General features: G+C 34.9%; 1 protein-coding gene across 1 annotated transcript; it reads left to right on the top strand.

Annotated features, from left to right (window-relative positions):
* Nucleotides 1-7,945: 7,945 nt before the first annotated feature.
* On the top strand, nt 7,946-11,198 carry LOC143563894 (putative serine/threonine-protein kinase PBL22). Its single transcript, XM_077051330.1, has 6 exons — nt 7,946-9,008; nt 9,094-9,204; nt 9,732-9,994; nt 10,636-10,771; nt 10,851-10,987; nt 11,063-11,198. Exons 1-6 carry the CDS (start codon nt 7,946-7,948, stop codon nt 11,177-11,179), a joined length of 1,827 nt encoding a protein of 608 aa, XP_076907445.1. The 3' UTR covers nt 11,180-11,198.
* Nucleotides 11,199-18,716: the final 7,518 nt, after the last annotated feature.

An 18,716-nucleotide genomic window follows, 5' to 3' on the forward strand; every position in this document is an offset into this window, starting at 1 on the left:
GGTTATTATCATTATTATAATTAAGAATTATGAATTCTTTCTAAATACTACGTTTGAAGCTAGTAATAATAGTAGTAATAATAATAATAACAACAATAATAATAATCTCTACAATTTTGGTTATTATCATCATTACTATGAATTCTTTCTAAACTAGATTGAAGCAAATAAGGATGTCAAAGACATAAATCTCAAAAGGATAGTTTGTTATTTATTCTAAGATTCAAGTTATTTTACAAAAAGAAATAAAAATTAAAATGATGAGAAATATTTGTAACAAAAAAAAACCTAAAAGAATAATGAAAAAAAAATCATAACTCAAAATATAATAAAAAAAAATGAAAAATATAAAACCACAAAAATGTTTTCACCGTCTTCCTCGGCAAAAAAAAACACTCGAAAAAGACATGTTTAGGAAAATTGATCATTGCGTCTTTTTATTTATCATTTTATCTTTGTGTTTTTTGTTTAAATTCGTCATTGATTGTGTTTTTTTTTCCTTAGCATTGTCTTTTTTTTTCTTGATATTGTGTTATATTACTCAACACTGTGTTATATTTTGCCACATATTTTTTTATTTATCATTGTGTTTGTTCATTTTCGGCATTGTGTCTTTTCGTCATTGTTTTGTGAACGGGAATAACAGGGGAAACATTTTGATTTTTTAATTTTTTCGCCTTTTTATTTATATTTTAAGTTATGTTTCTTTTATTATTTTTTGAATTTTTAAGGGTTTTTTGTGTGACCACAAAACCTTTGCACGCTTCTCATTTTTGTCTCATTTTGCATTTTAACTCTACACACATTCTAATGCATGTTTTCAAATCAAATCTCAAATGAAGAATTGGTTATTCGTTTGTCATTTATGCTCTTTCAAATCTAAGTTGTAACAACAACTATCAACAAAACTCTTTTCGAAATTAATAAGACAATCTAACGCCTTGTGATAAAACGTCAATGATGCGAGTGGTCACTCGGATGCTAATGTTACCGGCGATTAGAAACGGGCTTTCTTCTCCCACGAGTTGAAATAAAGACCTCTTAAACACATTTGTGCACAATAAAACCTCTCTTCTCTCGGGATCAATACGCCTGTGGGAGCATACTTATTTGAAGACAACATGGCCTCAGTGCAATACTTAATGGAAATAACTCCATAACTAATCTTCCTCATCTTCAAACTGAAGTCCAATGCAGAGTAGTACGCTCCCCGAATCACGCCCGAATGTTCGCCCAGACTAGCCCATAAAAAGGAACTTTTGCCCCAAACTTGAAACACTCGGATCTAACCCGAACCCCTTTAAGCAGAGTAAGCAGCTGATCCCTGTGATGTTTATGTACACATCCCACCGATCATGTTGATACACGAAACGTCTTTCGCTTTCGTCTTGTTAAAGGTTGGTTGATAGTAGTGTTAAAACGTAATAACGGGTTTTGCGAAGGTCATGTTTAGCGGATGTGAATATACCCGTATATGATCTACGTGTGATGGTAGATCCGTATATGTCATGATATACATTGGCATTGGTTGTTAGTTAGTTTCAATGGGTAAGCTTATGGATCATTTCTTTCAATGTTATAATTTTTGATCCAGTCAAGCTCGTGTACGTAATTGTCATATCTTTTGTATTTCACTACTATCAATAAAATTTGAGCGTACGAGTATATTCTATTGTGTTTTTCATCTTGTACCGATTTTCACTCAGTACATTAAAGAGTTGAATCAGTTCGTAAACAACAAAACATGATCTCGATCCCGGTCATGAACTTTTAAAAGCAATGCAGAAACTAAACTCATCGGCAGTGATCTCAAGGAAGATATGCATGACTTAAAACAGGAAGCCACTTGGTATTTATTAGCAATCAATAAAACGCAGAGAAGTTTCTGGTACGGTTGTTGAAGTCAACTCACCGGTCTACATAAATCTAACGACTTCTTCAAATGTGGAGAATTTTGGTCACCCTGTGAGCTACCCATGTTTGCTTGACAGGCATCTTGACTTTTGTCATATCCACCTAAACATAAGACACAAGTATAGTCACAAATAACTTAAATCACTAGAATAACCATAGGTACTGAAGCATTTAAAACGAAAGGCATAAAGAGTTCATTCATTTTGCTTACAATAAGTAATTATACTCCATCCATCCCACAAATATTGTAACACTTCATCATCATCATCATCATCATCATCGTCCTAAATTCAATCTCGGATTGGGTTGAATGAATGTTCTCCGGTCTTCAAGATGAGCGGACCCACACCTCGATCTTCTTCTCCGGTTGCTCGGGATCTGCCATCGAAGATTGGGGAGTGGAGGTGACTGTCAAAAGTTTCCTCTTATTTACATGCAAAATAATATGGTGGAGGCCAAGTCTCAAATGAGAGATGAAGATCCTTTACATAGGAACCCCGTGACCACCATCATAAAACCCTAACCTTATTAGGCCAAGCCCGGTATAGGTTACCTCCACATCCCCCAGTCCATTGGGCCTTGGTTAGTATACAATAATAATATAATAAATAGAACATGTAATGTAATAAGTAACGGTCGTACCTACGGTCTAGTACCCTACCTCCACAATAAGGCTCCTACGCATAAAACTGAATAAAAAAAATCCCCTAGATGACGTAAATAAGAACGAACCAGATTCTCTAATTCGGGCGGAAACTTCTGCGATATTAGTTTAGCATGCTTGTTCGAAAATCGAGTATCCTGATCAGCCGTAGTGCCTAATAAAACACAAAATCAACCATTAATTTCATCAATTTCGCCTACAGTTATCGAATAGAATTGTTTAACTACTCATCGAATAGAATTGTTTAATTGAGAAATCAACTTGACCTAATAAGTTGTTGACGACGAAATTGAATGTGAATTGTGTGAAATTGAGAGTGTACTTACACTGAAGAGACCTCCGAACATCTTCTAGGGTTTTGAAAGAGATGGAGATGAAGGTGCGGTGTGGTGTGGTGTGGTTTGGTTTGGTTTGGTTTGGTTGACAAGTTGCGAAAGAAATAGGGCTACATGCGGGATCTAATTTGGGGGGGGGGGGGGGGTTGTATACGGTGATGGTACAACCCGCTAATGCATGGATATAAGTGATTTATAAATTGCGGATATAAGTGATTTATAAATTGCTCCATCTGAGTTTAGGGTAATTTTAAGAATCGTCTTTAAACTATGTAAAAGTAATTCTTGTCCTCTGTTGGTAAGGAATTAAGGATGACAATAAAACTCAAATTCGATTAGAAAACTTGAAACCTAAAAATATTTAAAGCGAGTAACACCCACCCGATCCATTAGGGTATGAGACGGGATTGAGATTACTTTTGAAAATTTTCACGGGTTTAGGACGTGTATGGGATTTATAACATGCCTAGTTACCCGATAACATAACCCCAATTACCTGAATATATACCCAAGTAACCCGGCTTAATTTTCTGTTTTTACTTATATATTTATTTGTTTAGGACTTTTAAGTTCTTTCATTTGTTCCGCATTGGTTGCCTAAAAAGAAATGAAAGAAAATAATTTCCTTACTAGCTGAGTGCCCGCGCAATGCAGCGGGGGTGTGCACGCAACTCGACATTGAACGTCTAGTATGTGCCAGTACATACGTCATCTGATGACAGTGTGCACGTAGCCCGAAATTTGACATGTAACTCGTGCAAAGACAGTTGCGTGTAATCGAAGATTGAACACGCGTAACCGGCCCGGAATGCATGTTACTGACATTAAAACATGCTTAACCAACACCACGGGTGTAATTCATAACGATTAACGGTGTAGGGCGCTATGTTGAGCGCTTACCAAGATTTGGTTATGTGCGTTACGTGGTCCTAAACACTCGTTTATGGGCCCCGGTACATGTAAACAACGACATCTGCGTAACCGGTGACGAAAATCAAGAAGCAAACCCGAAATATACAGTAATTTCAAATAAATCACTTTTGTAAACCAACCCGTTTCGGCCCTAAACCCGTTCCGACTTGACATCGGTCTGACCTGCCCCTATCTTCTCGAACCCGAACCAAATAAACCATTTTTTTGTATCGAATTGTTCTGACCCTAATCCACTTTTACAAATGACCCAAGCTCACCCGACTCGACCTATTAACAGTTTTACACTGTGATCGCGTAACATGTTACATTTTTAAAAATAAAAAACTATAACAATATCACACTCAAATTTAAGAGAATAAAATATTCGTTTTTATAATGTAGTTATTTTAAGAAAAATATTAACGTGTGAAAAGATATGGCCGTTAAAAAGTTGAGGGGTAGTTGGTTTTGAATTAGGGGACATATGTGTAACTATTATCTAAATTTACAAAAAAAGTAGTGAAGTTGAGGGACCAAAATTATAAGTATATTTTAAAAGAACGAAAATACTTAATTACTCTTAATTCTTATACTTTTGATGCATTGTGTGTTGTACATAAAGAACTGAGTTTAATACCTCTTAAAATTTAAGAGGTCCCTCACTCATGCTTTATATATAGTATAGATAATTAGATCCCACGTTGCTAGGTTAATAAAATTTCTAGGGCCTTTATATCTTTTAAAAGAAAAGCCCAATGTAAATCCGAAACCATGGTTTAATGGTTAACCAACCAATACAAGTTTAAAGGCTGAAGTTTAGAGTAAAGTTTAATTGTTTAAATAATGGTTTGATAATTTTGTTAGATATATATTTTCAAAACCCGATAAATACCTGATGAGTTTTAGACCGAGTATATTCGACAAGTTTTTTTAATAAACTAATGGGTATACCCAAATCGGCGGGTATGCCTAATACCCAACGGACAAATACCCCGACAAATACTGGATGACTTTAGGAGGGGTTTTGATAAAAATGTCTGAGTTTGGGATTACCAAAACCTCTCCCAAACCTGACCCATTGCCATATCTACCCGTTGATCATATAGTCACAACGAGTGAATATTCTAGGACCTGTTTTATATATTAACTAGTTTTTATCCCCCGTATTACGGGGGTTATTTTATATTGTTTGTTCTAATATTTATTTTTTTTGAATTTATATTTTTTTATTGTATGAAAGTTAATAATATACTTATGGTTTGATAGATAAATTGTTTCACAAATAAATGAGATGTTATAATCCGGTTTAAAAGCGATATGGTTTTGATGAGACCCAAGACTCGTTTATTTTTTTTACTATAAAATTGGTTTTTTTAATTATATATAATATTTATGAAAGTTAATAATATACTTATGGTTTGATGAGACCTAAGACCCGTTTAATTTTTTTACTATAAAATTGGTTTTTTAATTTAAATAATATATATATATATATATATTAAAATAAATAAGATGTTAATTTTTAGTATATCCTATTTTATAGGATTTTACATCAATAATTTGGTGAGAATAATTTTTAATTTAATGAGATATTATAACCCGTTTAAGGAATATCTGGGTTTGGTAAGACCCATTCCCATGAATTCGGGTCAAATGCATGAGAAACCTTCATTTAAAAATCAAGAAAATCTGGTGACTTCAAAAAAGGGGGAGCGACCACATCACGACACATAGGATTTTTATGTTTCCGTTTATATATATTATAGATAGAGATTCGGATTGGATGGGTATTTGTATTTTGACCATTTCCAATTTAATATTTAATCATATGAATGTATTTTAAACTTTGTTTGATAACCATAGGTTACATGTCAGATAATTACTCAGCGGGTATTAAACAAGGGTATCGAAAAGTTAAAATACAAAGGACAACAAAAATAAGAAGGGTGAGAAGGAATTCAGTCCATTGATCTTAGATTTGAATGGCTAAGATTAATTTAATAAATAAAAATTGATGGAATTTGTTGACATTCTCTCTCCATATGCAAGTCACATGTCAATTCACCCATCATTTTAAAATGTCCGCAACTTTTTCATGCGACGTTATTTTTTTTTTAAATTCACCATAATAATAAGTGTTTTTTTTATCTTTAATATGAGTATCATATTGATATATATATAAAAAAAATAATGGGTTTTTTTAATTGTGTTTTTTTGTTGTTCATTGTGTCTTTTGGTTGAGTTTTCATATGAATTGTATCATAGATTTTGATCATTATATTTTTCAATTAGTACTCATATTAAAGATAAAAATTAAAACAAAGATTACTTCAGTGTGTCGTTTTGTTCGTCATTAACTTTTAGTCATTGTGTAATACGTTCATTGTCTTTTATTCGGATTGACATATGACAAATTTATTTAATTTGAGAAAAATAGTATTGCGTTCATTGTATATTACGTTCAAGTCATTGTGTAATATGTTGTTTCCATTGTGTTTTACGTTTCAAGTCATTGTGTTATACGTATTCACCATTGTGTCTTACGTTTTAGGTTATTGTGTTATATGTATTCACCATTGTGTTTTACGTTTCAAGTTATTGTGTAACATGTATTAATCATTGTGTTTTATGTATTAGATAATTTTTTGTTATTTTATCATTATTTTACATATTATTATTACACAACGGTGTTATTAGTATTTAAAAAAACATAATGATGAGTTGAAAGACACAATGACGAAAAAAGACACAATGGTGTGCGAAAAAACACAATGACGAAAAAAGACACAATGATAAGCGAATAGACACAATGGTGTGCGAAAAGACACAATGACGAAAAAAGACACAATGATAAGCGAAAAGACACAATGACGAAAAAAGACACAATGATAAGCGAAAAGACACAAAGGTGTGCGAAAAGACACAATGACGAAAAAAGACACAATGTTGTGCGAAAAGACACAATGGTGTGCGAAAAGACACAATGACGTGATTGTTGTTTTATTTTTTATATAACAAAAATCATACTCATATTAAAGATAAAAAAACGCTTGTTATTATGATGAATTTTTTCTTTTTAAAAAATATCACACGAAAAAGTTATAAACGTTCTAAAATGATGAGGGTATTAACATGTGCCTTGCATGTGGAGAGAGAAAATGTGTACAATTACATCTATAGTCTTTTTCTTTTGGTCCCCACTTGACACATGTCAATTATTTATGACTTCTCACACTTCTTATTTTTATTACCATTTGTAAAATAACTTGACCCATCGAAGATATACCTGATATATTGTTAGATAATATTCATTGATATTGCTTAGTACATTTTTTTTATTATTCCAATGTAATTTTATGTTTTCAACAACTATAATAAAAGATAGAAATGTTCAAATAACACCCTTGAAGTTTGATCTAATTCATGCATATGTTAAATTTACCTTTTTCATTTTGTTTTTTCTTTGGTTTCAATTTAAGTTCTTTCCAAATTTGTTTTTTTTATTTTAATTTGTTGCCTTTGTAAAATGTATCGTTATGATTTGCTTATTTTTATCAACATTTGAAACCCGTGGTAAGAAAATACATATGTCAAACACCTACGGTGCAACACACTAGCGCATATACTATTATTACCAAACACATAATGTGATCATGATGGAAAAGTAAATGAACTATTTTCAGGTAGATGGGTCGGGAATTACCTAATCACATCCCCGAGTAAATTTTTAAATTTAATCCGTTTCCCGAATACTTGTTTCATTACGCGTCCCTAATGTTTTTGATTTCGGGTATACATTTTCGGATAATTGGGCCGCGTATCATATAATCCATGCCCATCCTGCACTTGTAAATTTTTACAACTAATATCATACCCGAAGACCCGTCTTGAATGTTTTGGATTTGTCCATCTGATACGTGTATAGTAAGAGTAGTTTTGAAATGGTCCAAGTAGTCTTTTAACACATTTGATTATGGAGAGTGAGTTGATTGTTTGTTTCCTTGGTTCGCTGTCTATAGCAAATTTCCACACACTTAAATTGACCCTTGTTTTGAAAAATCAATTGGTGTAGGTGCCAAGTATTTTCAAGGGATAGATTTTCAGTGGTCACCATTAAGTTATGGCAGAAAGAACTTCTCAAAATAGTGTTTTCAGAATGGAAGCTAAAATGTCACCACTAACCGCACAATTATGTCGCCAATTTTCACTTGATGAGATCCTATCAGCCACCCAGAATTTCGATGATGCATTGGTGGTAGGGGAGGGTGGCTTTGGTAAGGTATACAAAGCTACTTTCAATGTTGAAAATGGGGAAACTTTTACTGTTGCCGTTAAGCGATTGGATTCCGGTTCCAACCAAGGAGCACCCGAGTTTTGGGCTGAGATCGAGATGCTTACTAAGTTAAGGCACTGCAATCTCGTGTCTTTGATCGGTTACTGTAATGATGACTCAGAGATGATCCTTGTCTATGAGTTTATGCCGAATGGAACCCTGGATGATCATTTGCATAGAAAGGGTACTAATCTGAGCTGGGTACAACGCCTAGTGATAAGCATAGGTGCTGCAAGAGGATTGCATTACCTTCATACTGGAACAGGGACCCAACATGGAGTCATACACCGAGATGTCAAAAGCTCAAATATTCTGTTGGATGAAGATTATGCTGCTAAGATATCCGATTTTGGATTATCCAAAATTGGCCCAACAAACACATCAGGTGCCTATGTCAATACCCTTGTTAGGGGTACCTTTGGTTATCTCGATCCAGAGTATTTTTTGACTGAACGATTGACTAGGAAATCCGATGTGTTTGCCTTTGGCGTTGTATTGTTCGAGTTGTTGTGTGGGAGGGCGGCGTTGGATAATAATCTTGATGACGATAGGTGCAGTTTGGCAAAGTGGGCTCATGAATCTATTGAGAAAGGGATAGTGAACGAGATCATTGATTTAAATATTAAAAGTCAGATCTCTCCAAAGTGTTTGAAGGTATATGTGCAGATTGCAGACCGTTGTCTGAATAGCGAGTCAAAGAAACGCCCTACTATGGCAGAGATTCTGGCAGCTCTTGAGCTTTCGCTGGCATTACAAAATAAATTCGAAAGTCGTTTAAAGTCAGCTCCAGGCATATTTTCATTTGCTAGAATGATTAAATGGCCCTTTATCTCACCTGAAGTCAACTCTGGTATATACTTACAAGTATATTTTGCGTATTCCATACAAATATTTATTTACAATTAGTTATAATCCTTATCATTTCCTCTTAATAGCTCATACTGATACGAAGCCCTCAACGATCAATGAAGATACCATTGAACACAGTTCATCATCGAAAGAGGCCCCCTCAAGGGAAATGCTGGATCATTTAAATCATGTTGCAGGTAACTTATTTAGTGATTTGTTTTACTTGTCATTTTTTTAGTCTCGAATATTCAATATCTATTTCATGTCGAATATATTAAACTGTATTAACTTAGTATATGTTTAAACCTATGTTATACTTATTATTAGATTAGTTATGATAATGTAGCATAACTGCTTTGCGGTTATATGGGTGAACTGATGTGATCAAGAGGTGCATCTCTCGATCGATCACACCTCTCTTGACATGCATAATAGGCAATCACGCCTCCATTTGTAAACCACACCAATTACATGCAATCCATTATTGATTAGCATTAATCTATAACTCCAAATTATTATCTTAACCCTTTTCTATTTGCAATTAAACATTTCAAATACTATTATTATATCTCAACCGAAAGAGTAGAATGCATATGTATAATATTGAAGTGGCTACTGAAAGGAATATTATGATTCTTTAGTTATTAAAACATTATTTTTTCTTTTCATTGAGGAAATATTTCTAATATTATGTTTTTTTATTTGTTGCGTTCATTTCCTCAAGCACAAAGCAAGTCTCTTGACAAAAGCAACATTAATCATGCCTCCTTGTCAAAAGAGCATAGTGATTTGAAGGTATTTTCTTTTGGAGAACTACAAAAAGCCACAAGAAATTTCATCCTTCATAGGAGGTTGGGTGTGGGAGAATTTGGGGAGGTTTTTGAAGGTTGGATGTATACAAATACATCTTCCCTGTCTGATTGTAGATTAAGGATTGTCATTAAGAGGTTTTTCCACCCCAAGATTCAATATCCCCTGAACGAGAAGGTACCTAACTTAACCTTTTGTCAAAAGAAAAGAATAAAGGAAAAGAAACAAAAACGTTGCTTGGAACATGACCATGCAATTAAGGATTCCTGGTGTACGTGATATGGCGTACTTAGTTTACATTCATATACTTTATATCGTGAACTTTTAACTTAGGGAAATATATAAGCTGTTGAGCTTAAGTGCTCATGTAATAGACCGATTTGAGATGGTCAATTTCCTCATAAACCTGTAAAGTGGGTTAGGCTCCAAGAACAAGAAGAGAAGAAGAAATTGAAGCTGGAACAATATTCTGAATATTTTTCTTATTCTTTTTACTCAAAAGAAGATTACACTTTATAGGAAAACAAATGCACAAAAATAGGAAAAGATAAACAATAAACAAACCTTATTAAGAACAATAAGGAAACTAAATAACAAATAAAATTACTTTGCTTGTAAGAAAAATCTTTTGATATATAATCAATATATTGAGCATGGATAATATCATGATCGTATCATATGAATTGCCAAATCTTGAGTGATAGTATATAGTCGGTGACTTGTAATTATTCAAAAAAATAAATAATAATGATAATAATAATAAATGGAATATTGGTAAACTATCTTATGGATCTAATTATGAGTATATATGCTTGCAGTTTGTTGATCTTACATTAAGCGAATTTAATCATCCGAATCTTGTTAAGGTTCTAGGCTACTGTTTCAAAGGCAAACAACTGTTCCTTATTTATGAATTCATGGAGAATGGAAGCTTACATACTCACCTATTCTCAAGTAAGCAGAGCCTTAAACAACATATAAGAAACTAAATGTTGCAACTTGGTGTAGAATGTAAAATGTTAATCCTTTTCAGAAGACAAGATACCACTTCCATGGAAGACAAGAGTTCAAATATTGGTAGGAATAGCTGAAGCCCTTTCGTTCCTGCACAGAACACAAAAGCAAATTGATAATCACCCTATAAGGCTAAACCAGATATTGCTAGACAAGGTAACTTTCATTTCTTAGGATGCAACTTTGACAATCTGTGGTTTTATTTCTCCTTTAATTTGGTACAAAATATAGACGTTCAACGCAAAGATTTCTGATTTTGAGGCTGCAAAACTAGTATATCGATATTCACATAAGAAGGATATTATAGATCCATTATACTACCCACCACAATTCAGTAAGTTCCTTTAATGTCTCTCCCAGCTTTTTCTGGTGCATGTTGAAATCTAATTTAAACTAATGACTTCTAAATATTTGTTTAGTTTCATCATAAATTAACAAAATGATACCGAGATTTCAGATGGCTTCAAAGCAGTGGAGAGCAACATCCAGGCTTTTGGGGTAGTGTTGGTTCAGATACTAACCGGTGAACGTATTGGTATTGAAACCATTATTGAAAATCTACGACGGGCGTTAAAAGTCGGTAGAAAACATCTGAAAGAGAGCTTGATGAAAGCACTTGATTCACGCGTGCCCGATGTAGATGACAATATTATTGAAGAGGCAATGAAATTAACTTGTCTTGCAATCATCTGTCTTGATGATCCTGATTTTACTCCGGATGTAGCCTTGGCTGTATTAAGAGACCTTTAGACTCATATAACAGAATGTTATGTACGTAAGTAGCCATAGACAGCATCACAACATCCTCTTTGTTGGGTTAATCCGATCTTTCACCAAAGTAATTAATGATTCCGTCAAGTTATAACAGTTAGTATTTGTGTTTGTTTGTGTTCGTGAACACATTCATTTACTTAATGAATGAACATGAATATAAAATCCCATTCGGTAAGTGTCCGTGAACCGTTCGTGAACACATTATTTCCTTAACAAACGAACATGAATAATTCCTTGTTCGTGTTCGTTCGGTTCATTTACAGCCTAAGTGTGGGCTACCCCTTAACCTATATATGCTAATAAACAAGTCACAAGAAGCGTTAGAAGATGCGATGCAAGCCCGTGTGATAAATCCTGAATGGACAACTTTACCTTGACGAAGATGCCCATGCGATGCCTAAAAATCTGATTTCGTTAGATTTGGAAACAGAGGGAAACTAAACACTCAGTGAAGTGATTACACATGCGCGGGCCTCGGCCTATTAATTCGAGAGTTGAAGGCTCTCTGTCAACTTTGACCAACTAGAGAGTTTTGCCCATACATGAATGACTAGAATAGTTTTTGATCTCCAACTCAGACCACAATTTGTAATTAAATTTTTATACTCCAACAAATTTTACTGGAGTTAATGTGTAAATAATATTCTAATAACTTTTTATGTATTTAAAGTATTAATATGATTGTAGCATTATGATATATGTTCAAAACGGTTTGGGACTAGGAACCGGAACCGGTTCCTAACCGGTTCCTATATTCAAAACCCCCTTTTAAACCGGTTCCAGGCTCGAACCGGTTAGGGAACCGAACCGGTTCTCCCACCCTCGGACCCCTAACCTATCTAACCGGTTCTTACCGGTTCCTAACCCGGTTCCTGTACCGTAACCGGTTCCAACCGGTTACAGTGTAAAAAAAATTTTTTTTTTTCGTTTTTCGTTTGCGATTTGGATTCTAAACTACGATTCGTATTTGTATAACATGAAAAATAAAAAAAACAATTAACATAAAAATAAACAATTAACTGATGAAGAAAAGACAACTACTGAAGATGTTTGCCACTGAAGACAACTACTGAAGGTTGCCACTGAAGACAACTACTGAAGGTTGCCACTGATGACAAGTTGACAACTACTGAAGGTTGCCACTGATGATAACTACTGAAGGTTGCCACTGATGACAACTACTGAAGGTTGCCGCTGATCACAGCTACTGAAGACTGCCACTGATGAGGAATACTCATCAGTGGGAAAGCTGCCACTGATGAGAAATACTCATCAGTGGGAACAGTCATCAGTTGAATCAGCGGGAAAGCTGCCACTGATGACAACTACTGAAGGTTGCCACTGATGAGGAATACTCATCAGTGGGAACATTCATAAGTTTAAGAGTTTGTTGTCACTGATGCAAAATATGAATCAGTGACACATCAGTTGCAGAGTTTCATCAGTTGGAACATCATCAGTTAAATATGTAACCATTGTACAATGTAAACTTGTTCATTGGATTTGCAATACAAGTGCATTTAGTTTTTTTTTTTTCGTTTTTCGTTTGCGATTTGGATTCTAAACTACGATTCGTATTTGTATAGCATGAAAAATAAACAAAACAATTAACATAAAATTCATTTTATTTACTTTAAGAAGTTCAAAAAAAAAGGTTACATGTTTTAAAATCTTCAAAAACAAACTAACAAAACATTAAACTTGTAAATATAAAGTTGTGACATATTATTTCTAGAAAAGCCTTCTTGTTCGTCGTAATTATTGAGCGGCGACTTCTTCCTCGGAATTACTTGTAGAAATGCCTTCTTGTTCGTCGTGCACTCGAACATCAAGTGGTGTTTCATCTTCGAGAGTGGTTACGTGTTGAATACGATCGATTGAGTCCAAGTGATCCTTTAAGCAAATGCACATTTCCACCGACTCCGAATTTAGTCTTGTTCTTCTCACCGATATTACCCTGCCACTAAGAGAAAAAGCGGATTCCGAAGCTACCGTAGAAGCTTGGACGGTTAGTAAATCACGGGCCATGGTGGCAAGAATCGGAAACTCGGTTTCATTTACCTTCCACCAAGCCAAAACATCAAAAGTGCCATATTCCTCTTCTGATAAACCGGTAGAGTAATCATTTGCACTATACCTTCCTAGTTCGCTTGAAGGGGTGTTACCCCTTTGTTTTTTAGCCGTTACGTTGCGAACGGTGTTCATAAGGCTAATCATGGGATCTCGTACTCTAGTAGCACTTGAACTTGATGAAGACCCCCCCGGAATAGGCATGTGTATGTTTGACCCATATTTATTTAAATAAAAGTCATACATAAATTTAAAATTCAAGTTAAAATCATTGTTTGCCTCTGTTGAAAAGTTTGGGTCAACTTCATGCATATCTAAGGCTGAAAAAATTTCGTCTATCACACATTCAACCCCCGTAACATTTAACATTGGGTTTAAAGCGGCGGCGCAAGTAAAAACCGGTGGCAATTCAAGAAAGTATTTTTTTAATTTAAACTTCATTGGTAATATGATGTTTGAAAACATTGGACTTTTATTTTCAAATTCTTTAAGATTGTTAACGATTAAAAATAACTCCGAAAGAACCAAGGGACTTGTCGGATAATACGTTCCCGATAGTTTCGTAGTTGATGTTTTAAAAACTTCAAGAAAAGTCGATAAGTCATTGATAATTTCCCATTTCTCATTTGAAATGGGGATTGCCAAATCATTCTCGGCAAGACTAGAATGAAACATTTGTAAAGTTTCTCTTTGTTTCAAAACACTTTGAAACATTATGCAAGTGGAATTCCATCGATGAGGTACATCCCAATTAGCTCCCAAAGCTTTTCTTCCCGTATCTTTACAAAATTTTCTATATTCCATTTGTCTTTTTTTACCTTTCTTAAAAACTTCATGTATCATTAGTCTAAAATCGTTTATAACCGATGTAACCTCATCCGAAGCAAGTCCGTCTTGCACGATTAAATTAATGATATGTGCAACACACCTTGAGTGAAAAAATACACCATTGCAAATCGGCGTATAGTTTAATTTTAATTTATCAACCGCCGATGTATTATTCGACGCGTTATCAAATGCCATTGAAAATATTTTATTTTCTAGTTTATAAGTTTTTATAACATAATCTAAAATTTCAAACAAATTATCTCCCGTATGTGGATACTTAAAGAGTTCGAAAGCAATGGTGCGTTTCATCATTTCCCACGATGACGGGTCTACCCAATGAGCGGTGACACAAAGATAAGATTCGGGTAGACCATGTGGAGCCGACCAAACATCACTAGTTAAGTTTATTCCCGTATTTATATTTTCAAAATATGCAATTAGTACCTCTTTGGCCTTCTTCCACAATTTTAAACAATAACGTTTAAGAGTATGACGACTTACGTGAGTGTATTGTGGTTGAAGCGTATCTCGAATCATGGCGGTTAAGCGAGGGTTGTCGAAGTGGCTAAACGGAAAAGCTTCTTGAATCACAAACTTCGCCATACGATCTTGAACTCGATCAATTTGGTATGTAAATATTCCGCCTTCACTATCCATTTGCGTTTGTTGCGAATCGACGTTCTTTTTCAACGCCTTGCAATACGGTTTTTCGATGTGTTTCTTCAAATTTGAATTCGAAAGTGGGTTTAAATAAATCCCACAAAACTTGCACCGAGCCTTCAATGAATGGTCACTCAATTCAACCAAATCCCAATTGCACCAAATCTCTTGATTACGATTATGAGGTACAATACGAACGAAACTTGGTTCGGCGTTGGAACCTTGACCAACCGATGATTGTGAGGCAGCCATAACAACAAATATGAATATAGAAGAAGAGAAAACAAGAGATTAGAGAACTCAAAACGTTGTAATAGCGTTTTTTTGTATTTTTTTGCGTTCGGGTTTGCGTTTTGAGTGTTGTGATGAACCCATGACACCAAATACAGTGGGGTGCTTGGGGGAGCCAAAAAACGGCTATTTTTGACCCCAACGGTCAAAAAACGGCCAAAAAAACGATTTCCAACGGCTATATTCGATCCAACGGCTAGAACCGGTTAGGAACCGGTTCCGGATGGTTCGGTTCCAGACCGGTTCCGGTTCGGTTCCGGTTCCTACCCGCCCCCCTCAGAAATGCAAGAACCGGTCACGGATCATCGGGTTGAATCAGATAGGGTCCGGTTCCTACAAAAAACGGGTAGGAACCGGTTCGGGTCGGTTCGGGTCCACCGGTTCGGTTCCAGGAACCGGTTTCGTTGAACATCTCTAGGTTACCTCCACATCCCCCAGTCCATTGGGCCTTGGTTAGTATACAATAATAATATAATAAATAGAACATGTAATGTAATAAGTAACGGTCGTACCTACGGTCTAGTACCCTACCTCCACAATAAGGCTCCTACGCATAAAACTGAATAAAAAAAATCCCCTAGATGACGTAAATAAGAACGAACCAGATTCTCTAATTCGGGCGGAAACTTCTGCGATATTAGTTTAGCATGCTTGTTCGAAAATCGAGTATCCTGATCAGCCGTAGTGCCTAATAAAACACAAAATCAACCATTAATTTCATCAATTTCGCCTACAGTTATCGAATAGAATTGTTTAACTACTCATCGAATAGAATTGTTTAATTGAGAAATCAACTTGACCTAATAAGTTGTTGACGACGAAATTGAATGTGAATTGTGTGAAATTGAGAGTGTACTTACACTGAAGAGACCTCCGAACATCTTCTAGGGTTTTGAAAGAGATGGAGATGAAGGTGCGGTGTGGTGTGGTGTGGTTTGGTTTGGTTTGGTTTGGTTGACAAGTTGCGAAAGAAATAGGGCTACATGCGGGATCTAATTTGGGGGGGGGGGGGGGGTTGTATACGGTGATGGTACAACCCGCTAATGCATGGATATAAGTGATTTATAAATTGCGGATATAAGTGATTTATAAATTGCTCCATCTGAGTTTAGGGTAATTTTAAGAATCGTCTTTAAACTATGTAAAAGTAATTCTTGTCCTCTGTTGGTAAGGAATTAAGGATGACAATAAAACTCAAATTCGATTAGAAAACTTGAAACCTGAAAATATTTAAAGCGAGTAACACCCACCCGATCCATTAGGGTATGAGACGGGATTGAGATTACTTTTGAAAATTTTCGCGGGTTTAGGACGTGTATGGGATTTATAACATGCTTAGTTACCCGATAACATAACCCCAATTACCTGAATATATACCCAAGTAACCCGACTTAATTTTCTGTTTTTACTTATATATTTATTTGTTTAGGACTTTTAAGTTCTTTCATTTGTTCCGCATTGTTTGCCTAAAAAGAATTGAAAGAAAATAATTTCCTTACTAGCTGAGTGCCCGCGCAATGCAGCGGGGGTGTGCACGCAACTCGACATTGAACGTCTAGTATGTGCCAGTACATACGTCATCTGATGACAGTGTGCACGTAGCCCGAAATTTGACATGTAACTCGTGCAAAGACAGTTGCGTGTAATCGAAGATTGAACACGCGTAACCGGCCCGGAATGCATGTTACTGACATAAAAACATGCTTAACCAACACCACGGGTGTAATTCATAACGATTAACGGTGTAGGGCGCTATGTTGAGCGCTTACCAAGATTTGGTTATGTGCGTTACGTGGTCCTAAACACACGTTTATCGGCCCCGGTACATGTAAACAACGACATCCGCGTAACCGGTGACGAAAATCAAGAAGCAAACCCGAAATATACAGTAATTTCAAATAAATCACTTTTGTAAACCAACCCGTTTCGGCCCTAAACCCGTTCCGACTCGACATCGGTCTGACCTGCCCCTATCTTCTCGAACCCGAACCAAATAAACCATTTTTTGTATCGAATTGTTCTGACCCTAATCCACTTTTACAAATGACCCAAGCTCACCCGACTCGACCTATTAACAGTTTTTCACGGTGATCGCGTAACATGTTACATTTTTAAAACTAAAAAACTATAACAATATCACACTCAAATTTAAGAGAATAAAATATTCGTTTTTATAATGTAGTTATTTTAAGAAAAATATTAACGTGTGAAAATATATGGCCGTTAAAAAGTTGAGGGGTAGTTGGTTTTGAATTAGGAGGCATATGTGTAACTGTTATCTAAATTTACAAAAAAAGTAGTGAAGTTGAGGGACCAAAATTATAAGTATATTTTAAAAGAACGAAAATACTTAATTACTCTTAATTCTTATACTTTTGATGCATTGTGTGTTGTACATAAAGAATTGAGTTTAATACCTCTTAAAATTTAAGAGGTCCCTCACTCATGCTTTATATATAGTATAGATAATTAGATCCCACGTTGCTAGGTTAATAAAATTTCTAGGGCCTTTATATCTTTTAAAAGAAAAGCCCAATGTAAATCCGAAACCATGGTTTAATGGTTAACCAACCAATACAAGTTTAAAGGCTGAAGTTTAGAGTAAAGTTTAATTGTTTAAATAATGGTTTGATAATTTTGTTAGATATATATTTTCAAAACCCGATAAATACCTGATGAGTTTTAGACCGAGTATATTCGACAAGTTTTTTTAATAAACTAATGGGTATACCCAAATCGGCGGGTATGCCTAATACCCAACGGACAAATACCCCGACAAATACTGGATGACTTTAGGAGGGGTTTTGATAAAAATGTCTGAGTTTGGGATTACCAAAACCTCTCCCAAACCTGACCCATTGCCATATCTACCCGTTGATCATATAGTCACAACGAGTGAATATTCTAGGACCTGTTTTATATATTAACTAGTTTTTATCCCCCGTATTACGGGGGTTATTTTATATTGTTTGTTCTAATATTTATTTTTTTTGAATTTATATTTTTTTATTGTATGAAAGTTAATAATATACTTATGGTTTGATAGATAAATTGTTTCACAAATAAATGAGATGTTATAATCCGGTTTAAAAGCGATATGGTTTTGATGAGACCCAAGACTCGTTTATTTTTTTTACTATAAAATTGGTTTTTTTAATTATATATAATATTTATGAAAGTTAATAATATACTTATGGTTTGATGAGACCCAAGACCCGTTTAATTTTGTACTATAAAATTGGTTTTTTAATTTAAATAATAT

This window comes from Bidens hawaiensis, unplaced genomic scaffold, assembly GCF_021521415.1.
Source record: "Bidens hawaiensis isolate Kalapana, Puna unplaced genomic scaffold, B.hawaiensis_p1.1 tig00021582_1, whole genome shotgun sequence".
In the NCBI taxonomy this organism is placed as follows: domain Eukaryota; kingdom Viridiplantae; phylum Streptophyta; class Magnoliopsida; order Asterales; family Asteraceae; genus Bidens; species Bidens hawaiensis.